A 26,210-nucleotide genomic window follows, 5' to 3' on the forward strand; every position below is an offset into this window, starting at 1 on the left:
GGTATGATCTGTGAACCTTTGTCACGTTCCATTAGAAACTCAGCATGACTTACTGTAATATAATCACGTTGATCAAGTGTCATTATATTGTACTAATTCATGCTTCAGTTCCCAACACTACTTCAAAACATTCATTTTTTTTTTTAAATTTTAAAAACTAAAATAGTTTCTTTTATGATGTAACACAGATAGCGCGAAGAGATGAATAATTTCAGATAAGTATAGTTATGAAAATATCTTCAGAAATATGAAGGATATTTATAATGGAAGATACGATGATATCTTAGAATTTCTAATATCAGAGGATGATGCGGAAAATCTGTCTGTGAAGGTTTAGAATAAGAAGTAAGGTTCTTACTAATGGTTTCAGCAGACACTGAGTAATTTGGATTCTTTGAAGGTAGATTTCGTCCTTGTAATTTGTCTACAGCTTCCTTCATACTTTGCTCAACCCGTTTTCCAGTTCCAAACCTTCTCTTTTTCTGTGCTTTTCCAACACACTACTCTTTATCATCAAACTTTCGACTGTTAAAGTCGTTTACAGTTTTTGCTGCTTCATCAGCATTTTTCCAAAATTTGGAGAACTAGTTTCGTAGTTTGGGGTGTTTTTCAGAAACTTCACATTCGAAGTAATTAAGTCTAGGAGATAGACATTATATGTATATATATATATATAACTGTTGGAACGGCAACTATTGTTACAAGATGTGGATGAGTACATGATAGGGTTTCAATGAATAATTATAGTGATTTTTCGAAGAAACTTAAGTCACAGATTAATGAAGTTGCTGGTAAATTTACTGCTAATGTGGTGGAACATGAAAGGTTCCCCCAGTAACAAGAACATATATGTCAAGGTTACAATAAAGTTAATCTGAAAAGTCGAAGTTGACTGGTTGAAAGTGTGATGAAAATTGATATCTTGAAAAGAATTGCAAGATTATTTTCGGTATTAACAACATTAAAGGATCTTGCACAGTTTTAAAGTCAAAGTATAGCTTTAAAAGATGTAGAGATCTAAAAATGATGTCACCGGTTCAGAGTTATGACTTGGATTCTGATCCGTCAATATCAGAATATGTAATTGAATTTGTATGAAAATGATTGTATATCGTTGTGAGTATTGTTAATAATTTTTGAATCAAAGTTGAAGAATGTACAGTGTAACATATTAATTGCAAACTTAAATATTTCCCGGGTATTACCTACCCGTTAAAAAAAAAATTCACAATTAATACTTTGTACAAAGAATTTTCGTTACAGTCTTTATGAAAATATCTGTATGTATATTTTCTTCAGATGTAATACAGATTTAATGAGTTAATATCATATTAAGCTCATTTGATTTTTGGCTTGAATTAGAAATGAATAATCTCCAATAATTAAGTAGGCTACGAACCCATCCCCAATTCATCCAGAATAGATGATGGCTAATTGGTTGATCCATTCCGGTTACACTGTCTTCAGAATTCAGGTGAATATCCATATCGGAATAGCTGTCAGAGTTTAAGGAATTTGAACTAGATACGGGATCCATCTTGTATAATTAGGGAGATGATTTTTGATATGAATTAGATTATAAAATTTAGTTTGGTATTCTTCAATACATAATTTACATATGTATATATAATACCAAATTCCATAAATCACGGAGAAATTTTCGAAAGATGTCAGGAAAAGTTTACAGTAACAGATACGCTAAGATATGAATTTTTGTCTATACATATTTATGCAATAAATGCAGGAAAATGTGTCTAGACTTAAGAATGATAAACATGTAATTTCCGACAAGAAATGATAAGCAAAACTTTTAACATGCAGACACAGTCGAAGTCCAGACTTACTAATGCATACTAACAACTATCAGTTAGACACACTCATGCAAGACCTGGTTCGCTAGGACCAACGCTCTGATACCAACTGTGACGATCGTTCCAAATCCATATGGACGAACACGTCATTCATTGATTTCATTGCGAGGTATTTGACCTCTATATGATACGTTTTGTAAACATTGCATTCTTTTCAAAAGGTACACAATAAATGAATATCAATTTCTAAGGTTTTCAACGTTTGATGATTTCTACATATAGACAATCACCATAAATAATAGTTTACCATAATACATCCGTTGACAATGAAGTCAAAATAAGATACACGGTGATGATTTTGTAAATGCAGAGTTTTCTTGAATAAAGCATGTATGACTCCATGCACATAGCTTGTATCACATATAAGCAAACAGCGGAAGACTTCTAGGAAACCTGAGAATAAACATGCTAACAAGTGTCAACACAAAGGTTGGTGAGTTCATAGTTTTATTGTTTCGTATAATCTGTATATAAAAGTGGATTACAAGATTTCAGTTGTTTCATCCAGAAACGTTTATCAAAAGTTTGTCAATAGATTCTACGTAACAGAGCACCCTGGTAACTAAACTTAACGCTATAGTGATAATTACCCCATTCGTTTTAATACACGCAAACCAACGTGTTTTAAACTCAAATAACATACGTCCGTTAAAAGGCTAGCGCTCTAGCTCGGACGGGGATGTCAAGCCCTATGGATCCATATACAATTATTCGCGCCCACCAGTCCATATCCTATGTACTGGCAGCTACTAGTTACCAAAGCTAAGGGATTTTCGGTTCAAACTCAGTGTAGAATTAAGTATGTACTTGTATCCATTGCGTTTAAAATAAATTGCATGTATTCTCAGCCCAAAAATATATATTGCAAAAGCAATTAAAAAGGGAGCAATGAAACTCACACAAAATCAGTTTTAGTATTTGTATCCATTTAGTAAAACAGTTTATAAAACTGCGCATGTATTCTCAGCCCAAAAATATAGTTTGAAAAAGGGATCATATGAAACTCACAGTTAAATATTGATACACAATATTGTAGGAAAGCACGTAGACGCATCGAAGATGATAAAAACGAGGTTTGCTTCACAAAAATACCCCCGAACATTACCCATAACCTCCTTGGTAATAACCCATATTTTCCTTAGCTCTAGCTCGCTCGGAAACTCGTTTTGAAAGTGACACGCTCAAGACCTCGTCGTAGTATTTTATGTATAATATTAATACTACTAATAATAATAATAAGATTAATAATAATATTAATCTTAATAATAATAATAATAATAATAATAATAATAATAATAATAATAATAAATACGGAGTAATATATGTGTAAAAAAAATGGAAGAATTCGACTGAATTTATAGAGGTTGCCTGCCCAGCCTTCCCATGCGATCGCATGGGTCTGAGGCACAATGGCCATGCGATCGCATGGCCTCTTTTTCCAGCTCACAATCATTTTGTATTTTAGTTTGTCGACATATTTAAATATAATATATATTATATTTAATTTATATAATTATTTATATATTATATTATATTTACGTGCATAGTTAACTTGTAACTTTTGTTCTGATAAGTCGTACGTTGTTACTTGACTTATGTCCCGGTTCCGGTTTCTCGAATGTCCTTTCGTACGCTAATAAAACTTGCATTTTACATTTCGTGACTCGTACCTTTGTTAAAATATAGCCTTAAATTATTCCTAAACTATACCACTCAAAGTATATCTTAAACTTTCGAGTATTTTGGTCATTTACTTCTATAAATCATCGTCTCACTATTTGGTAAAATACATTTTTAAAATAGTGTTTTACTGTAGCAAAGTCAATTTTTACTGTAGCAATTCACTGTAGCAAAGTCAATTTTACTGTAGCAAATAGTGATTTTCGAAAACACTGTAGCATTTTGGGTACTGTAGCAATTTGAAAATACTTTATCAAATTAGTGTTTTACTGGTTCATCTTAAACGTTTTAGTTAACTTATCTAAATATCAATCAAATCAATAATCGAATGTTACTATCGTTTACTAAATAACTTGAAATCATATATATTCAATTAGATATATAAACCAATAAGTTTAATGTACGGCATTATGCAATGAAAACTTTGTTACGTTTTCAAGTTATAGTATATATATGTATCTATTTACATATAATTGTTCGCGAATCGTTGAGAAAATCGAAGGGTACTTGAATAGTTCAAAAATTTTGAGATTCAGTTTTACAGACTTTGTTTATCGTGTCGAAATCATTAATCCTTTAAAGATTAAGTTTAAATTTAGTCGCAAATTTTCGGGTCATTACAGTACCTACCCGTTAAAGAAATTTCGTCCCGGAATTTGGTGAAGGAAAGTTTAATAACGTAGATCAGGATATTCTTGTATCAAAGAATATGATATAGTTTGAATTCTCATCATGAATTCGTTTGTTCATAAAATCCTCATCAAAAGGATATAATAGAATGAAATGTTTTGTATACCTTAAATTAGTCGAGTTTCGTTTATGAATAGCGTGAGTTAAATAAATAACAAGTTTTTCACCTATGTGTAAATATGGATAAAACAATTTGATTACATGGATAGTATGAGTGAAATTATCACAAAATAGTGAAATGAGGTAATTAAAGCTTCGTCTTATCGTTTGACGTAGTCAGAGTTGATTTCCGGAATTTAGGGAATAGAAAATCTTCATAATCTAAATTAGATTTCATTCTTCGGAATTTGCGGAAATTAGGATTTTCTTTGATTAAATGTGTAATCTGCCTCGATTGCTATGTCTGATATTTCGCTATAAATTGACCTCTTCCGTCTCATTATTTTCACCATCCCTATTTTCTTCCCCAATTAATACATTCAAAATATTGTGAAAATGCTCAATCCAGTTCTGGTTCTTGACCTAATATTGACGTTTGCCACAATCATTCTTCTTTTCCAGCTCCCACCAGAAGAATCTGTTTATTTCTATTATGCTCTAGGGATTGTTGTATTTATCATTCTCCCGTGTCTTTATCTTGCTATTCGCATAGACATACATGGTTTATGATCTTTCTTGTTTGCTGTGATGTATACTCCTGTTCATATTCCGAAGTTCCAGGTTTTTGTTTTCTCTTCCCGACCTCAAGTCAAGCGAATAATGGTCCAGAATTCGTAGGTATGGAGTTTTGGATGAACATAGTTAATGTTCTAAGAAAGAAATTGTATTGGCACGATCTTGATTTGTCAAATTACTAGAATATCTGGAAAAGACCGAATCATCAAGAAAAGTATTTTCTTGATATATTTAGAGATTAAATAGAATGAAAGAGTTATGTAACATGGTTCATGATGAGGGTATGATCTGTGAACCTTTGTCACGTTCCATTAGAAACTCAGCATGACTTACTGTAATATAATCACGTTGATCAAGTGTCATTATATTGTACTAATTCATGCTTCAGTTCCCAACACTACTTCAAAACATTCATTTTTTTTTTTAAAATTTTTACTGTACCAATTTTTACTGTAGCAATGCACTGTAGCAAAGTCAATTTTACTGTAGCAAATAGTGATTTTCGAAAACACTGTAGCATTTTGGGTACTGTAGCAATTTGAAAATACTTTATCAAATTAGTGTTTTACTGGTTCATCTTAAACGTTTTAGTTAACTTATCTAAATATCAATCAAATCAATAATCGAATGTTACTATCGTTTACTAAATAACTTGAAATCATATATATTCAATTAGATATATAAACCAATAAGTTTAATGTACGGCATTATGCAATGAAAACTTTGTTACGTTTTCAAGTTATAGTATATATATGTATCTATTTACATATAATTGTTCGCGAATCGTTGAGAAAATCGAAGGGTACTTGAATAGTTCAAAAATTTTGAGATTCAGTTTTACAGACTTTGTTTATCGTGTCGAAATCATTAATCCTTTAAAGATTAAGTTTAAATTTAGTCGCAAATTTTCGGGTCATTACACAACATCAATCGCAACTACAACAAACGGCCCAACAACAACAACAACAACAACAACAACAACAACAACAACAACAACAACAACAACAACAACAACAACAACAACAACAACAACAACAACAACAGCAACTACAACAATCATCCCAACAACAATAATAACCGCAACAACAACAACAATCAGAAGCAGCTATGCCAAAGGTGTGAAAAGTATCACTCGGGGTTCTGCACCAAATTTTGTAACAAGTGTAAAAGAAATGGTCATAGTGCGGCGAAGTGTGAGGTCTACGGACCAGGGGTTAATATAACGAAAGGAACAAATGGTGTCGGAACGCATAATGGCGGAGCAAGTAGTGTCGGAGCAAGTTATGCCAATGTACTTTGTTATAAATGTGGAAAACCGGGCCACATTATTAGAAATTGCCCGAACCAGGAGAACACGAATGGACAAGGCCGCGGAAGAGTTTTCAATATTAATGCGGCAGAGGCACAGGAAGACCCGGAGCTTGTTACGGGTACGTTTCTTATTGACAATAAATCTGCTTACGTTTTATTTGATTCGGGTGCGGATAGAAGCTATATGAGTAGAGATTTTTGTGCTAAATTAAGTTGTCCATTGACGCCTTTGGATAGTAAATTTTTACTCGAATTAGCAAATGGTAAATTAATTTCAGCAGATAATATATGTCGGAATCGAGAAATTAAACTGGTTAGCGAAACATTTAAGATTGATTTGATACTAGTAGAGTTAGGGAGTTTTGATGTGATAATCGGTATGGACTGGTTGAAAGAAGTGAAAGCAGAGATCGTTTGTTACAAAAATGCAATTCACATTATACGAGAAAAAGAAAAACCCTTAATGGTGTACGGAGAAAAGGGCAACACGAAGCTACATATTATTAGTAATTTGAAGGCACACAAACTAATAAGAAAAGGTTGATATGCTGTTCTAGCACACGTCGAGAAAGTACAAACTGAAGAAAAGAGCATCAATGATGTTCCCATTGCAAAAGAATTTCCCGATGTATTTCCGAAAGAATTACCGGGATTACCCCCACAGCGATCCGTTGAATTTCAAATAGATCTTGTACCAGGAGCTGCACCAATAGCTCGTGCTCCTTACAGACTCGCACCCAGCGAGATGAAAGAACTGCAAAGCCAATTACAAGAACTTTTAGAGCGTGGTTTCATTCGACCAAGCACATCACCCTGGGGAGCTCCTGTTTTGTTTGTCAAGAAGAAAGATGGTACATTCAGGTTGTGTATCGACTACCGAGAGTTGAACAAACTTACCATCAAGAACCGCTACCCACTACCGAGAATCGACGACTTATTTGATCAACTACAAGGCTCGTCTGTTTATTCAAAGATTGACTTACGTTCCGGGTATCATCAAATGCGGGTGAAAGAAGATGATATTCCAAAGACTGCTTTCAGAACACGTTACGGTCATTACGAGTTTATGGTCATGCCGTTTGGTTTAACTAATGCACCAGCTGTGTTCATGGACCTTATGAACCGAGTGTGTGGACCATACCTTGACAAGTTTGTCATTGTTTTCATTGATGACATACTTATTTACTCAAAGAATGACCAAGAACACGGTGAACATTTGAGAAAGGTGTTAGAAGTATTGAGGAAGGAAGAATTGTACGCTAAGTTTTAAAAGTATGCATTTTGGTTGGAAGAAGTTCAATTCCTCGGTCACATAGTGAACAAAGAAGGTATTAAGGTGGATCCGGCAAAGATAGAAACTGTTGAAAAGTGGGAAACCCCGAAAACTCCGAAACACATACGCCAGTTTTTAGGACTAGCTGGTTACTACAGAAGGTTCATCCAAGACTTTTCCAGAATAGCAAAACCCTTGACTGCATTAACGCATAAAGGGAAGAAATTTGAATGGAATGATGAACAAGAGAAAGCGTTTCAGTTATTGAAGAAAAAGCTAACTACAGCACCTATATTGTCATTGCCTGAAGGGAATGATGATTTTGTGATTTATTGTGACGCATCAAAGCAAGGTCTCGGTTGTGTATTAATGCAACGAATGAAGGTGATTGCTTATGCGTCTAGACAATTGAAGATTCACGAACAAAATTATACGACGCATGATTTGGAATTAGGCGCGGTTGTTTTTGCATTAAAGACTTGGAGGCACTACTTATATGGGGTCAAAAGTATTATATATACCGACCACAAAAGTCTTTAACACATATTTAATCAGAAACAACTGAATATGAGGCAGCGTAGGTGGATTGAATTATTGAATGATTACGACTTTGAGATTCGTTACCACCCGGGAAAGGCAAATGTGGTAGCCGATGCCTTGAGCAGGAAGGACAGAGAACCCATTCGAGTAAAATCTATGAATATAATGATTCATAATAACCTTACTACTCAAATAAAGGAGGCGCAACAAGGAGTTTTAAAAGGATGAAATACCCAAAGGATCAGAGAAACATCTTAATATTCGGGAAGACGGAACCCGGTATAGGGCTGAAAGGATTTGGGTACCAAAATTTGGAGATATGAGAGAAATGGTACTTAGAGAAGCTCATAAAACCAGATACTCAATACATCCTGGAATGGGGAAGATGTACAAGGATCTCAGGAAATATTTTTGGTGGCCGGGTATGAAAGCCGATGTTGCTAAATACGTAGGAGAATGTTTGACGTGCTCTAAGGTCAAAGCTGAGCATCAGAAACCATCAGGTCTACTTCAACAACCCGAAATCCCGGAATGGAAATGGGAAAACATTACCATGGATTTCATCACTAAATAGCCAAGGACTGCAAGTGGTTTTGATACTATTTGGGTAATAGTTGATCGTCTCACCAAATCAGCACATTTCCTGTCAATAAGAGAAGATGACAAGATGGAGAAGTTAGCACGACTGTATTTGAAGGAAGTCGTCTCCAGACATGGAATACCAATCTCTATTATCTCTGATTGGGATGGCAGATTTATTTCAAGATTCTGGCAGACATTACAGCAAGCATTAGGAACTCGTCTAGACATGAGTACTGCCTATCATCCACAAACTGATGGGCAGAGCGAAAGGACGATACAAAAGCTTGAAGACATGCTACGAGCATGTGTTATTGATTTCGGAAATAGTTGGGATCGACATCTACCGTTAGCAGAATTTTCCTAAAACAACAGCTACCATTCAAGCATTAAGATGGCGCCGTTTGAAGCACTTTATGGTAGAAAGTACAGGTCTCCGATTTGTTGGAGTGAAGTGGGGGATAGACAGATTACGGGTCCGGAGATTATACAAGAAACTACCGAGAAGATCATCCAAATTCAACAACGGTTGAAAACCGCCCAAAGTCGACAAAAGAGCTACGCTGACATTAAAAGAAAAGATATAGAATTTGAAATTGGAGAGATGGTCATGCTTAAAGTTGCACCTTGGAAAGGCGTTGTTCGATTTGGTAAACGAGGGAAATTAAATCCAAGGTATATTGGACTATTCAAGATTATTGATCGTGTCGGACCAGTAGCTTACCGACTTGAGTTACCTCAACAACTCGCGGCTGTACATAACACTTTTTCCACGTCTCGAATTTGAAGAAATGTTTTGCTAAAGAAGATCTCACTATTCCGTTAGATGAAATTCAAATCAACGAAAAACTTCAATTCATCGAAGAACCCGTCGAAATAATGGATCGTGAGGTTAAAAGACTTAAGCAAAACAAGATACCAATTGTTAAGGTTCGAAGGAATGCTCGTAGAGGACCCGAGTTCACCTGGGAGCGTGAAGATCAGATGAAGAAGAAATACCCGCATCTATTTCCAGAAGATTCGTCAACACCTTCAACAGCTTAAAATTTCGGGACGAAATTTATTTAACGGGTAGGTACTGTAGTGACCCGAACTTTTCCATGTTTATATATATTAATTGAGATTGATATTTACATGATTAAATGTTTCCAACATGTTAAGCAATCAAACTTGTTAAGACTTGATTAATTGAAATATGTTTCATATAGACAATTGACCACCCAAGTTGACCGGCGATTCACGAACGTTAAAACTTGTAAAAACGACATGACGATATATATATGGATATACATATGGTTAACATGAGTTTATGATAAGTAAGTATCTCCATAAGTATATTAACAATGAGTTATATACATATAAACAAGACTACTAACTTAAGGATTTCGAAACGAGACATATATGTAACGATTATCGTTGTAACGACATTTAAATGTATATATATCATATTAAGATATATTAATATATCATAATATCATGATAATATAATAATTTAACATCTCATTAGATATAATAAACAATGGGTTAACAACATTAATTGAGATCGTTAACTTCAAGGTTTCAAAACAACACTTACATGTAACGACTAACGATGACTTAACGACTCAGTTAAAATGTATATACATGTAGTGTATTTAGATGTATTAAAATACTTTTGGAAGACTTCAAGACATATATCAAAACACTCATACTTAACGAAAATGGTTACAGTTACTTTTCCATTCTTTTCTTTCATCAAGAATTCTAGTCGTATTCTTACCCGTATTATACACAGCTTCAAAACGTACTTACTATGAGTATATACCAATAGGAACTAGCATGGGATTCCACTCTTGATTATGTCATGTATGACTAATCAATTTTAACTTCTACCATGAGCTAGTCAACTAACTAGAACTCCTTTTAACCCCACTCACCACTCACCAATTACCACTCATCATTCACTCCATTTCACTTCCAATTCTCTTTCTAATTCTCTCTCAACACACACACTATTATGAACGTATTTTTCCAGTAGTTAATCATCATCTTCATCAAAAATCACTTCAAGAATCAAGCTATAATCATCATAGGAAGAACACTTCAAGAACACTTCAAAAATCCCTTCAAGTTTAATAATTTACTTCCAAGCTTTCTAATCCATTCCAAGTAATCATCTAAGATCAAGAAACCTTTGTTATATACAGTAGGTTATCTTTATTATTCAAGGTAATATTCATATTCAAACTTTGATTCAATTTCTATAACTATAAACTATCTTAATTCGAGTAAAAATCTTACTTGAACTTGTTTTTGTGTCATGATCCTACTTCAAGAACTTTCAAGCCATCCAAGATCCTTTGAAGCTAGATCATTTCTTGTCACTTCCAGTAGGTTTACCTACTAAACTTGAGGTAGTAATGATATTCATAACATCATTCGATTCATATATATAAAACTATCATATTCGAAGGTTTAAACTCGTAATCACTAGAACATAGTTTAGTTAATTCTAAACTTGTTCGCAAACAAAAGTTAATCCTTCTAACTTGACTTTTAAAATTAACTACACACATGTTTTATATCTATATGATATGCTAACTTAATCATTTAAAACCGGGAAACACGAAAAACACCGTAAAACTGGATTTACGCCGTCGTAGTAACACCGCGGGCTGTTTTGGGTTAGTTAATTAAAAACTATGATAAACTTTGATTTAAAAGTTGTTATTCTGAGAAAATGATTTTTATTATGAACATGAAACTATATCCAAAAATTATGGTTAAACTCAAAGTGAAAGTATGTTTTCTAAAATGGTCATCTAGACGTCGTTCTTTCGACTGAAATGACTACCTTTACAAAAATGACTTGTAACTTATTTTTCCGACTATAAACCTATACTTTTTCTGTTTAGATTCATAAAATAGAGTTCAATATGAAACCATAGCAATTTGATTCACTCAAAACGGATTTAAAATGAAGAAGTTATGGGTAAAACAAGATTGGATAATTTTTCTCATTTTAGCTACGTGAAAATTGGTAACAAATCTATTCCAACCATAACTTAATCAACTTGTATTGTATATTATGTAATCTTGAGATACCATAGACACGTATACAATGTTTCGACCTATCATGTCGACACATCTATATATATATTTCGGAACAACCATATACACTCTATATGTGAATGTTGGAGTTAGATATACAGGGTTGAGGTTGATTCCAAAATATATATAGTTTGAGTTGTGATCAATACTGAGATACGTATACACTGGGTCGTGGATTGACTCAAGATAATATTTATCGATTTATTTCTGTACATCTAACTGTGGACAACTAGTTGTAGGTTACTAACGAGGACAGCTGACTTAATAAACTTAAAACATCAAAATATATTAAAAGTGTTGTAAATATATTTTAAACATACTTTGATATATATGTATATATTGTTATAGGTTCGTGAATCAACCAGTGGCCAAGTCTTACTTCCCGACGAAGTAAAAATCTGTGAAAGTAAGTTATAGTCCCACTTTTAAAATCTAATATTTTTGGGATGAGAATACATGCAGGTTTTATAAATGATTTACAAAATAGACACAAGTACGTGAAACTACATTCTATGGTTGAATTATCGAAATCGAATATGCCCATTTTTATTAAGTCTGGTAATCTAAGAATTAGGGAACAGACACCCTAATTGATGCGAATCCTAAAGATAGATCTATTGGGCCTAACAAACCCCATCCAAAGTACCGGATGCTTTAGTACTTCGAAATTTATATCATATCCGAAGGGTGTCCCGGAATGATGGGGATATTCTTATATATGCATCTTGTTAATGTCGGTTACCAGGTGTTCACCATATGAATGATTTTTATCTCTATGTATGGGATGTGTATTGAAATATGAAATCTTGTGGTCTATTATTATGATTTGAAATATATAGGTTAAACCTATAACTCACCAACATTTTTGTTGACGTTTTAAGCATGTTTATTCTCAGGTGATTATTAAGAGCTTCCGCTGTCGCATACTTAAATAAGGACGAGATTTGGAGTCCATGCTTGTATGATATTGTGTAAAAACTGCATTCAAGAAACTTATTTTGTTGTAACATATTTGTATTGTAAATCATTATGTAATGGTCGTGTGTAAACAGGATATTTTAGATTATCATTATTTGATAATCTACGTAAAGCTTTTTAAACCTTTATTGATGAAATAAAGGTTATGATTTGTTTTAAAATGAATGCAGTCTTTGAAAAACGTCTCATATAGAGGTCAAAACCTCGCAACGAAATCAATTAATATGGAACGTTTTTAATCAATAAGAACGGGACATTTCAAAAAAGGCGTCGCAAAATTCTAAAGCACCTAAATCTTAGTCTAAAGAAAAAGCACTTAAGGGATTTTACGGCAAAGCCTAAAAATCTAAATATAAAAATAACTATGGCAAAAACTATGACTTAAAAATAAATACGAGCGAAAAATACAAAAATTACGCTAAAACGAATAAAAAGGGACAAAATATAAAAATATACTAAAAGTTGTAAAAAGTACAATTTTTATAAAAATATTATTTTTATATAAAACTATTAATTTTATATATTTAATAAAACTTAATATAACTTAAAAATACAAATTAAATAAAAACTAAAACTAATTAATTTAAAATTAAAACCTAATTAATATTAATATTAATATAATTAAACCCTAATTTCGCATTAAATGAGTACCAGGTTTGACCTGTCAGAGGACCTCCGCGAGTGCGGTATGCTCCAGTTCAAATTCTCCGCGAGTCGCGGAGGGTTCAATTTCAGCTCAGAAGGGTTCGATTTCTATAGGTTCAGTTTTTTTTTTTTTAAAAAACTTATATTTTTATAAAAAGAACTTGATAAAAACTTTTTTTTTTAATATAGCGTTGCGCTTTCGACGTTTATGTTCCCCGGCAGCGGCGCCAAAAATACTTGATGTTATGCGAGACGTATATGAAATAACTTATATTTTACTAGGAAATACTATTAAATATGATACAATTTTACACAAGATATTTATTTATTTATAGAATGGATATACCTAAACCTTGCTACAACACTTATAGGCAGTGTACTTAATCGTACAGTAGTGTAGTTTTTAGTAAGTCCGGTTCGTTCCACAGGGAAATCTTTTAAACAAAGCTTAACGCTATATTAGTTTTATCTTATAAAAATACAAATATATATAAGTAATATTATTATTATAAAAAGGGGGTTTTTACCGTTTAATGACCGGTTTGTCGATTTTTAAAACTTTAGTCGCGGTTAAAACCTAATGTAAAATATTAAATAAATAAAAGACTTAATTTAAAGCGTAAAATAAATAACGATAATGAAATTGTAATAAATAAAAGTGCGATGAAATAAAATTGCGATAATTAGAAAGTGCGATAATTAAAAGTGCAATTAAATACAATGACAATAAATAAAAATGTGATAATTAGAAGTACAATTAAATATGAAAATAAAGGAATTATGCTTATTTAAACTTCCGTAATCATGATGTTTGACGTGTTGATTTTAGTTTATTCCCATGGGTTAATTGTTCTTTGTCCTGGATTATTTAATATGTTCGTCTGATTTTTGTCCACAACAGTCCATCAGTCATAAATATAAAGTGCGAGTGTCCTCGTCAAATTATCCTTATATCCGAAGTCAAATATTCTAACTAATTGGGGACTTAAACTGTAACAAGGTCTTAATGCTTTGTTTAATAATTACACCAGGATATCGACTGTGTGTAACCCAAGGTTTTAATACTTTGTTAACAATTATGCCAAGTATCCTTGTACATAATTTCACCCTTGTTTTAATAAGTCTATTAACTATTAATCCATTCCCGTGTCCGGTTAAATGAACGATTATTCGTACATATAAATATCCCGCCCATCGTGTCCGATCGAGTGTATGTGGTTATTTATAGGTACGTCCAATTGTAAATCTTTATATTAAAATTAACAAACTATCATTTAGTTAAACAAATATAAAGCCCATTAATAGCCCATAGTCTAATTTCCACAAGTGTCGTTCTTTTGTCCAAACCCCAATTATGGTACAAAACTCAATTACCCAATTTTAGTATTTTAGCCCAACATCATGATTACTTCGGTATTAAATAAGCATAATAATAACTTAGCTACGAGACATTAAATTAAAAAGGTTGAACATAACTTACAATGATTAAAAATAGCGTAGTGTTACACGTACAAGATTTCGACTTACACCCTTACAACATTCGCTAACTTACCCTTATTATTAGAAATTAAAATTAAAATTAAAATTATAATATATATATATATATATATATATATATATATATATATATATATATATATATATATATATATATATATATATATCGTATGATATAGAGAAAGAAAAAAGATGCAAATAATCCGTCGAATTGCATGGCCTTTTATAGGCAGATTACTATTTTTGTGTGCTCCGCGAGTGCGGTGGGTTTTGCCTTTATAAGCTCTGCGAGTGCGGAGCTGTGGAATCCAGCTCACACAAGTTTGGCTCCTAGCTTGCCGACGGATTTTATTATATAAATATAATATAAATATATAATTTATATAATTAATTATATATTATATTATATTTATATACATAATTAATTTGTAACTTTCGGTCCGTTGCGTCGTACGTTGAAAGCTGGTTCATGTCTCGGTTCCGGATTTTCGAACGTCCTTTCGTATAATTTAATATCTTGTACTTTGCGTTTTGCGTCTTGTACTCTTGTAATTTTGAGACGTTTCTCATCAATAATTTGAACCACTTTGATTGTACTTTGTACTTTTGAGCTTTTTGGTCGTTTGCGTCTTCAATTCGTCGAATCTATCTTTTGTCTTCACCTTTTAATTTTTAAACAAATATTCCTTGTAAATAGGACAACTGCAACTAAAAGCTTGTCTTTCTTGAGGGATAATGCGATGAAATATATGTTCGTTTTTAGCATTATCAGGCGCCCACTTTTAGCCCCGGTTAGGAGAGTCGAGACCCTCGTTGTTGGGGGCGTAAGGAGAAGGGGTAGACCCAGACGTAGGTTGGATGATAGATTAAAGCTTGACATGAAAGAGCTTCTACTGACGGAGGACATGACTTCTGATAGGAGCATGTGGAGGAGTAGAATTAGTATTATCGAGTATTTTTTTTTCTTTTCAAAGTGTAGTATATATTTATTTTACCACCACTTATATAATTATATATATATTTTCCCTATATATATATATATATATATATATATATATATATATATATATATATATATATATATATATATATATATATATATATATATATATATATATATATATATATATATATATATATATAGATAGATAGATATATCCCTCTACTTGGTATCTGTTTTTGCCTGTATATATTTTCCCGTCGTTTTTACGGGTTTTTCGATGGTCGGTATATGTATCTACGTATAAGTTTTTGTACCTTTGTTTATATGTATAAGTGTATACGCCTCTGTATCTATGGTTTTTTTTTTTTTTAAGGTTATATATAGGTTCATGTGTATATGTTTGTATCTGTATATGTATGTATGCATCTAAGTGCATGTATCTAAGTTTAAATATGTATGCATGTATCTGTATCTAAGTATATATACCTATGAATGTCTCTATATGTATACTTGTGTATGTATAGTTATTTATACATGCTTATGTCTGTGTGGGTGTTTTTATAGATATTTATATACATATATATTGGGTGTGAGTGGGCTGTGCATTTTGAGTGTTTGCATGTCTACTTGATTTTACATATTTCTGCGCATTATATTATCCATGCTATTTGTCATACTGTGGTGCATTACTGCTATTTGTGTTTTCTTTTATGGATACTTTGTATGGTTGTTTTTTCTGCTCATAACTCTTACAGGTACGTATGCCCGCACTATTTCGTTTTGAGGAACATTTTCTGGCCGGAGGTCTTTTAGGAAGAAATCTCTTGGCTCTCTAGTAGAGGGAGGGACGATCTTATCTAGTCACGGGTTCTATACCCGCGAGTGGAGTAGTGACTTCCTTCTAATCTAGGGTTCGAGAAATGATTGTCTACACTCTACCTCTCCCATACCCTACATTCGTGAGATTGGGTATTGTTGTTGTTGTTATTGTAATGTGTTAGTCTTATAAATAAAATAGCTTGAAATCCTTTATTTTCATCACTCAGATCTTCCAGTTATTGTTGGAGAAAAACACTAGATATAATCTCACTCAATTGTGTACTTTCCTTTTTGTTATTAAAATGAATTCTAATAATCATAAATTTGTTATTTGTGTATTTTATAGTAGTTCATTACATTACGTAAATGAAAGGTTTGAAACATTATTCGAAAAATCTATAAAGTGTCGAAAAATCCTATTCGAAAATCTTATCCTATCGTTTGTGGAATCGTCTCTATTCTCACATGTACGACTTGCGATTTGCCGTGTAAACGATTTGATGGGCATTTGCATAAGCTGCTCACAAATTTGCGTCTGCGATTTGCTAGGGTATTTAGACCTTTATTAACGCTACCTTGATGGTGGTTTGTGATAGCATAACGCTACCCATCACGCTGTTAACGCTGCGTAATTGGCTCAGCATTTGGTGGCATGAGTGATCTCCTCACGAGAGTGATAGCTAGAGTGATGAATACAATAATATACCAATTTTCAACGCTTTTGTTATCCACTTTTACTCTCAACTTTCAATCACAGTTTAACATTTCACTCATCACACTTCATCCCCGCTATAAACCTTTCTTCCATAATAAATGTCACGTCAACACTATACCTCACAAAAAAACTTCATCACACCGGATCATCCCATCATCATTAATAATAGTCTTATTCAATTTTGTTTTGGTTCAATTATTATAAAATGTTTGGGAAAAGGATATTTTAGTTAATATCTTTATAATTTATTCATATTATTACCAATTTATTTATTTATTTATTGAAATTACTATACATGTTTGGGAAAAGGATATTTTAGTTAATATCTTTGAACACGACTTAATAAAATGGTAAGAAAGTAAAGCAAAACAACGAATAGAAAAAGGTCAACAAAAATAAAAGAATGAAAAGAGAACAAATCTGTGTCTGGGATTTTTAGAAAAACGACGTCGAAGCTGAACAGATCTCTTCCTCATCGACGTATTTTGCAACGGTAAACCAAACTCCGGCCCGATGTTGATTTATTTTAAATTCGCAAATTTTTTTTTTTTTTTTTTGCAATTAATTGTCGTTTCTACTTTATCGATCCAAAAATACCTCCGTTAAGGTTCCGATATTGCGAATTTACAGCCGTTTACAGGGAAATCATATTTTTATTTATAATTATTAGAACGGCGCGAATAATTAGGGTTTGATCGATTGTAGCTATTTGTTAATGGATCTTACAATAATGATGATTCTTTAAGGTCTTAAACTGCTACTCCGTTTATATTACTGGAGTACTATGTATTAATATCTTATTGCAAATGCAAATGCAAATGTTAGGCTCCGAAGGTTTATGAAGAAGAACATAATTTTGTTATTAATTTTTCTTCACTGTGAATTAACAGATAAAAAAGTGATTAATAGTACATATATTCGTGCAGTTAGTACTTATTAATTATATTATATATCTTTGTATTTCTGATCTTTGTTTGCATATTAGTTCAGTGATGTCTATATGTAGTACTATGTACCTATTGTTAAGTATCATACTGAATTTCGAAACGGAGAGATCCTGCACTAATTTTGTGTCATCGTTATGATGAACACTCAAACTTATTAGAGTTTAGTGTGACGTGCATCTTTTTTATTTTTTTTTTTTCTCTCAGCAAACTGGCTGCTCGATTGCTTTCTTGTGATTCTTAGATTTCAGAATGTCTACAATGGGAGACACAAGGTAAAATTCTTTGACATTTGCTTTTAGTTTACTATTTTTCTTAGAATGCCAAACCTATAACATACATGTCCTGTTGTGTACAATCACACATATTATGTACATAGTGTCTCTAGTAAGACTTGAACCCATAACCTCTTCGTTCGTGGGTTCATCCTATACCGTTATGCCACATGCTCTTCGGTTATAGTTACTTTTCATTGTATGTGTATTACCATATTATGTTATGATGAAGTAGCGTTGATTTTGTTTTCTACCTGGAATGTTGTTGGTGTACAAGCATCTTATTTGGAGGTCATAAATCTGTTAGACAGCAAACTAAACCACCCTACCTTACTTGCCATATTGATTCATGCTGTTCTGCTTTCAAAGGGAGTGATATATAAAAATGTACTGTACATCATAGAACAAGAATTGAAAAGAAATGTCTAGTGCTAAATAGTTGGCATATCAAGAAAAAATTGTGGGTTTAAGATTGCGAAAACCAACTTGTGTGCATGGAGGAGGAGGAAGAGACGATCAACTAAACTGGACGTAATGTGTTTCCACTGAAGCTGTTGTAGAAAAGCCGTTCCTGATTATTGTCAAATCGCCAACAATAAAGTAAATTATGGATCATTGATGATTAGATAATATCTGAGATTACGGAAATTAAATAAAAAATTTCTATTGTAGAAAATTGTTGGGAGGTTCACTTTGTTTGCGAGGAGTATGCAATATTTATGATGATACAATAAAAATAAAATTGTATTGGAGTAAAATGGATTAAAAATAACATGAATAACTTTTTTAAGTGTCGATTTCTAACACAGGGGTACCTCTATGTTATAAATTATCTTTTCTGGCTGTAATGTGTACATCTATGTATTATGTTTTGAACAGTGTCCCATAATACGTAATTTGTTTATTGATCTGAGTAGGCATGTGCTTATTTAGTTATACTCTGTATTTTTATACTTTTAAAGCAGTAAGAGAAGTGTGAGATGGGATGAAGAAAAACTGTCGGAAATCGAAGCCAACAAACCTGTTAGACAGAAAATTACTGAACCAAAGACTCCTTATCATCGTATGACTGATGTTGATGGTAAGTTGATGCATTTTCCTTCTTTGTTGCAAATTCCATGTATGTTGCGTTATTTCAGCTTTTTAGGCATTGTGCTGAATGTACCTTTTACAGTACCGTTACTCTGTATCTTTCAAGAATATATATATATATATATATATATATATATATATATATTATATACCATTGAAATCATACCATTATGTGTAGGATCTTTATCTCCAGTACGAAATCCTAGTTTTTCTGAACAGGATGAAGATGAAACTATGCGATCTAAAGCAAATGCTTCCGTGTTCAATGATATGGTTTCTTCCAATAGTAACAATAATACCTCTGTTTGGGCATCATCGGAGGATGATGCAGATGCTATGGACGAAGATAACGAAGGTTCTTCTCATACATTTTATTACAGTATGTATGGATTTATTATTATTAGTAGCTTATGGTAACATGATCTTAAATTGATACACGTTCTGGAAATAGGCAGTAGGAGCTCAAGCTTTAAGGAGCAGAGACGGGCTCACTATGATGAATTCCATAAAATAAGAGAACTGAGGCGAACGGGATCTTTAGATGCATCATCGTCCAATGATGATGACGAGGATAAATTAATAAATGGGGAATGTGATACACCTTCATCATTGGCTGTTGCTGTCGGAGATATTGACATTACAGATGTTGATGATGATCTACTTGAACCCCAATCTCAATAATCTCCCCATCTCCCTCCCACCACCCAGTAATCTAGAATCAAATCAATGCCATACATGACTCATCTCATTAGTTTATTTGATTCCTGCTTTAACTTCGCAAAGTTTGTTGTAAAATCAGTATCTGATGGTGCTACAGTACTATATTAGCCGTCTGCAGAATTTTCAAATTTTTAGATAATGTTACTTGCTTGTAATATCATCCCTTCATGTTCATAATTTGGTTATGTGTTTGACCTGATGATACATTTCCGTTCACGGTGTATTCTAAGTTTAAACTCAAATATATGTTCATCCCGGTTCAAGTTCATGCTATTTGCTTTTATATGGCAAAAGCCTGATTTATTTGTAATCAATTATTGATTTTTTGGGTTAATACTCGACTAAACTGATGATACCTTCCAAATGGTATGCTCACAGTCACTTCATATTTGGCATGCGATTACTCATTTATGTTTTGAACGCTGAAGAAAAGCCCGTCAAAACATGTTGCAATCCTCACCATTTTTTGTTTCCGTTAAGCTAATAATAATACAGAGTATATCTATTTGATTATATAATAATGCTAACAAAGTATGATTCAGAGTACATTTTAAATAGATACGGTCACGGATAACCGGATAGGTTGTGCACATATGCGTAAAGAATACTCTATTCCCCCCCGGATAGCCTAAACAGGCAAAAACTTATCCATTTACCAGTTCACATCGAAAAATGGTTTACTGAAAATCACACACTGTGAGGATCGACCCAGAACAATTTCCTATAACTTGTGCATATTACAGGTTTGTAAAAAGATCATTGATATTTCAAGTAAAATGCTATCAATTAATCGTTGGTGAGATAATAATAATAATGTGCAACAACCAGACCTTTTACAGGTAACAATTTTGTAGGCACCTTTTTCTTTATATAGTTAATATAATAATAAAACATAAATCAGATCACAAACGTTTTTTCTATTTTCATAAAAATTCCATACCAACATGGTCATGTTAGACTACTACACTCCAGATTTCATCATATTCTAAATAAAGCTTCACAAATAATCGTGTTTGATCCCCTTTAAAAACTTGAGAACATGAAGCATGGTTGGACGATTAGCCGGATTTTCAGATACGCAACTCGCAGCAATCTGGACCATCTGAAGCATCGTTGGCTTTGAAACATCATTAACAATCGTTGAATCCAGCACCTCGACAACCTGACCTTTCTTGATCTTATAGCAAACCCATCCCACCAAATTTCCACCTTCAACATCTTTAAATTCGAGTCCTGTTGGCTCTTTACCCGTTACCAGTTCAAGAAGAATCACTCCAAAGCTATAAACATCACCTTTTGTCGTTGACCGCCAGCTCTGACCATACTCTGGTGGAATGTACCCAAATGTCCCCGCGAGATCTGTACTCACATGACTCTCACATGCACTTATCAACCTTGCTAGCCCAAAGTCAGCAACTTTTGGCTTGAAATCTTCATCCAGTAAAATGTTACTAGCTTTAATATCTCTGTGAATAATATGTGGAATGAACCCGTGGTGCAAAAAAGCTAACCCACGGGCCGCACCCACTGCAATCTTGAACCGCTTACCCCATGACAATATTTCCACGTCTCCAGTTCTCATTCTTAGCCAATGATCCAAACTTCCATTAGCCATGTAGTCATAAACAAGCAACTTTTCTTCACCAAACGAACAGTAACCGAGCAAGGATACAAGATTTTGATGCTTAACCTTCCCTAACGTTTCCATTTCAGCTAAAAACTCACGTTGGCCCTGAGATTTTGCTTGGTTCAGTTTCTTAACCGCAACAGTTTTTCCATCTGAGAGTTGGGCTTTGTAGACCGTACCAAACCCACCATCACCAACAATTTTCGATTTACAAAAGTTGTTAGTAGCTTCAAGAATGTCAGCAAGAGTTAACTTTACGAGGGACTGTTCAAACATTGCTACATTGATACTTAACGATTCTTTAGAACTCAAAAGATACAGATTTGAATCAACCAAACTGTTGTTACTATTTCCACCAGGATCCTCTTCACAAACAGACTTTTTCTTGAGCATGTGAATCCGTTTTATAGCCACGACAGTTATAAAAGCCGTGATTAACAACGTTCCAGTAACAATCAAAGCCAACGACCAAATACCGATAACCTTATACCCTCTTCGAAAACTTGTATTTGGGCATTGCAAGTTAAGTACTCCACCGCATAACGCTTTGTTGCCGGACAACGATATTCTCGATGTATTGCTACATATGCCATTCTTAGGGACCGGGCCCTCTAATCTGTTTCCAACCAAATTCAAGCGATTTAAGCTCAATACACTGCAAAGACTATCGGGTATTGGTCCAGTCAACTTATTGTTCGAAAAATCCAAGTACTCGAGCTCCATCAAGTTTCCAATCCCCGAAGGAATCTCACCGGTAAACGTGTTACCGTGCAGATCCAACGAAGTCAAATACGACATATTTCCTAAAGCTTGAGGCAACTCCCCGAAAAACAAGTTATTACTCATATTTATCTTCTCAATCCGCCACTCCATTTCACCGATAAACAAGTCATTGACACGACCTGTTATCCGATTTTTCTGTAGAAACAGCCCGACCAGATTCACCATGTTCGAAACAGTTGAAGGTAGTTCACCATCAAGCAAATTATGGCTTAGATCCAGATGGGTCAACCCAGTCAACTTCCCGAATGTGTACGGAATTGAGCCCGAAAAACTGTTTCCCGTTAAATTAAGCTTAACCAAACTACGCAGTTGCCCTAATTCAGCTGGTATATGCCCGGTGAGGTTATTATTATCCAAATACAACCCTTGAAGTTTCAAAGAATTGCCGAATTCTGCTGGTATGCTACCAGATAACACATTGTTGGATAAATCCAACGTCGTGAGGTTGGTTAGCTTCACTAAAGATTTGGGTAAACCACCAGAAAGCATGTTATCATTGAGCAAAAGATCCACCACAACCGAACAGCTTCCCAACTCATCGGGAATTGAACCGGTTAACCGGTTATGTGAAAGATCAAATAATCCATGATGCTGAACAAAACTTGAATCAGGAATACTAACTTCTTTGAAATAACTTGAGCTTTTTGAGGAAGGAATTGGACCTGAAAGATCATTATTTGAGAGTACCAGACACTGTAACTCAGATAAGCCCGTTATTTCAACCGGAATCGACCCATTCAATCTGTTTCCACCAAGATCCAATGTTGTTAGAGATGTACATTGCCCAAGTTCAACAGTAATCAAACCAGACAAATTATTTGAATTCATGTTAAGAACCGAAAGCGATGAAAGCTTCCCAATTTCTTTCGGGATTTCTCCTGTTAACATATTGTTGCTAAGAATCAATCTTTCTAAAGTAACAGTATTGCCAACTTGTTTATCAAGATAACCCTCTAACTGATTATTTGCAGCTGAAAACTCCATCAAATTCATTGAACTCCATAAACTAACTGGAATTGAGCCGTTTAAAAAATTTGAATCAAAATCAACAACCATCAAAGGAAGCTCATTTAAATAACCAGGAATAGGCCCAACAATCTGGTTTTCAGATAACACCAACTGAGAAAGATTACCACAACCCCTAAACGTATCCCCAATTGAACCAGAAAGCATATTACTTTCAACATCAAGTTCTGTTAACGAAACCGCATTACAAATTTCTTTTGGAACAAATCCCGTTAGCAAATTATTACTCAGGCCCAGATTATTCAGCATTGTGCAGTTACCAATTTCGGGTGGAATCCGACCCGTAAACTGGTTTCCGGCTAACAAAAGTGAGTTTATTTGGTCCCATTTGCCAATCCAAGCGGGTAAAGAACCCGAAAGTTGGTTACTTTCGGCAGAGAAAGATAAGAGAGGAAGCCGAGAAAGCTCTTCCGGTAAAGACCCGGATAACGAATTAAATGAAAGAACCAAAGTTTTAAGGTTTCGACAGTTTCCGAGTTCAGCGGGGATTGAACCGTTCAGTTCGGAGTATACTAAGTTTAGTATAGACAAGTTATGCAATTGACCCAATGATTTTGGGATGGAAACCTTTAATGGGTTGTAAGAAAGATCTAATTTTGATAAAGATTTGAGACGGGAAATTGTGTCTGGTAATGGGCCTTGAATTAAACAGGATGGCGAATAAAAGTTTTGCAATTTTAAAAGATTTCCTATTTCCGGCGGAATTACACCAGAGAATCGGTTGATTCCGAGAAAAAGATCGGTGAGATTCGTAAGGTTTCCGATTTCAGGGGGAATGTGACCGGAAAGTGTATTGTTGGCGATATCTAAAAAAATTAAATTAGTAAGATTGATGAAAAGAGATGGTGAAAGTGAACCTGATAAAAAGTTGTTACCCAGTCCAAGTGACCGGAGATTTTTTAGGTTTCCGATCTCATGTGGGATTATTCCAGTCAGAGCGTTGGATGAAAGGTCGAGGGACTCCAAAGTTGTTAACTTCCCGATAACTGAAGGGATCTCGCCTGAGAAAAAATTGGGTCCGAGTTCAAGGTTTTGCAACTGAGTCAACTCACCGAGTTCCATCGGTAACTTGCCGGAAAGTTGATTATCACCTAAATTTAGCACACGAAGCGACCGGAGTTTCGATATTTCGCGAGGAAGTTCTCCGGAAAATTGATTGGAAGAGAGGTCTAGAACAATGAGGTTGGACAGAGAAAAAAGGGAAATGGGAAGTGTGCCTTTGAGGGAGTGAGTTGAAAGAACGAGTGAAGTAACTCGGTTGTTTTGGCAAGTTACACCTTCCCATTGACAATGTGGGGTTGTGAGGTTCCATTTATTGAGCATTTTTGGGTTTAAAAGTGAGTTCTTGAGTGACAATAAGCTTTGTGTTTCTCGATTTTGATCAACAATGGTGCCATCTGTGAAGAACAGAAAGCTAATCAGTATGCATGATAGATGCGCAAGCTTGAACTCCATAGCCATTGCCATGGAGTTTTGAAAAGAATAAATTCGTAGGAAAAAATAATTGGGAACTTCTTTTTTATATATATATAATAAAAGCTGAAAGCTTTAAGTGGTGTTTTATTTGGAAAAAAGACAATAAATTTTATTGAATTTTATGACCATTGTACCCATTTTAATTAAAGAAGGTTTTGGGAAGATGAAAGGGGTTCTTGTATTTAAAAAAAAAAAAAAAAAAAAAGTTCTTGTAGGTTCAAGTAACTTGTCTTTGTTATGTGATGACAAACGGTGTCATTTAAGCAATGGGATGGGGGAGTCTTTTAACATGTGTGTACTTTAAGAATCGGTGGCGCCGTAAAGTTGACGGTCAAACTACTCCGGTATCGAATTATTAAGTTGATTTGACGAAAATACCCCCTTAAAATGGAAAATGGATGAGAATACACAGAGGATATTGGTGTCATTTAGACACATCATAAAACCCCCTATTTTTTGCTTTGTTTATCATGTGGACGCTAGAATTGGGAAGTCACGTGTAATTTGCTTTAAATGGAATGTGATTAGTGATGGTTCTACCTATTCGTGACAAGGTTTTTATTACTCCGTATTTGTTAACAAATGTAGTAACACAATCAATTATTGATTTAATACTTTGCAGGTGCATGCATCGTACAAATTTTAATTCGCATTGAGCGAATATGAGTTTCAGAGTCAATTTGTGTGAAAATACAAATCGTCAATTGGAACATATACTTTCGTGGTGAGCAATAAATAAGAATAAACATATTGTTCAATTATTATTTTTCAAAAAAAAAAATGTTAAATTTAAAATTAAAATGATTTAAAGAGTCACACAACTTACAATTGATACACTTACGAGTCTACTAAAATGGTCCAACGACATATAAGTCATACATATAACAATTAAACAAACGTAAACAAGATTGAAACTATACAAAACCAATAATAAAATACCAAAGAAGACACAAAACCCCAA

At 33.7% G+C, this 26,210-nt stretch overlaps 2 protein-coding genes across 4 annotated transcripts; one reads left to right on the forward strand and one right to left on the reverse strand.

Annotated features, from left to right (window-relative positions):
* Positions 1-17,647: 17,647 nt before the first annotated feature.
* Positions 17,648-20,587, forward strand: LOC139895658 (protein phosphatase inhibitor 2-like). Of its 3 annotated transcripts, none has more exons than XM_071878186.1 (5): positions 17,648-17,799; positions 18,458-18,525; positions 19,488-19,606; positions 19,796-19,996; positions 20,069-20,587. In XM_071878186.1, exons 2-5 carry the CDS (start codon positions 18,503-18,505, stop codon positions 20,296-20,298), a joined length of 573 nt encoding a protein of 190 aa, XP_071734287.1. In that variant the 5' UTR covers positions 17,648-17,799; positions 18,458-18,502; the 3' UTR covers positions 20,299-20,587. The 3 variants fall into 3 exon arrangements, with proteins under 3 accessions (XP_071734287.1, XP_071734288.1, XP_071734289.1); XM_071878187.1 differs by having other exon boundaries at positions 19,491-19,606; XM_071878188.1 differs by having other exon boundaries at positions 19,796-19,972; positions 20,069-20,584.
* Positions 20,588-21,311: 724 nt separating this feature from the next.
* LOC139895659 (uncharacterized) lies at positions 21,312-25,234 on the reverse strand. The gene has a single exon (XM_071878189.1). It carries the CDS (start codon positions 25,232-25,234, stop codon positions 21,335-21,337), a length of 3,900 nt encoding a protein of 1,299 aa, XP_071734290.1. The 3' UTR covers positions 21,312-21,334.
* Between the last annotated feature and the right edge of the window lie 976 nt (positions 25,235-26,210).

This window comes from Rutidosis leptorrhynchoides, chromosome 3 (genome assembly GCF_046630445.1).
Source record: "Rutidosis leptorrhynchoides isolate AG116_Rl617_1_P2 chromosome 3, CSIRO_AGI_Rlap_v1, whole genome shotgun sequence".
NCBI classification, from domain to species: Eukaryota; Viridiplantae; Streptophyta; class Magnoliopsida; order Asterales; family Asteraceae; genus Rutidosis; species Rutidosis leptorrhynchoides.

Bases quoted from the DNA above. Each gene is read 5' to 3' on its own strand.
- LOC139895658 (XM_071878186.1), top strand. From the start codon at position 18,503: ATGTCTACAATGGGAGACACAAG. The intron at 19,607-19,795 runs GTAAGTTGATGC...CATTATGTGTAG, and splicing joins TCGTATGACTGATGTTGATG to GATCTTTATCTCCAGTACGA. The intron at 19,997-20,068 runs GTATGTATGGAT...TTCTGGAAATAG, and splicing joins TTCTCATACATTTTATTACA to GCAGTAGGAGCTCAAGCTTT.
- LOC139895659 (XM_071878189.1), bottom strand. From the start codon at position 25,234: ATGGCTATGGAGTTCAAGCTTGCGCATCTATCATGCATACTGATTAGC.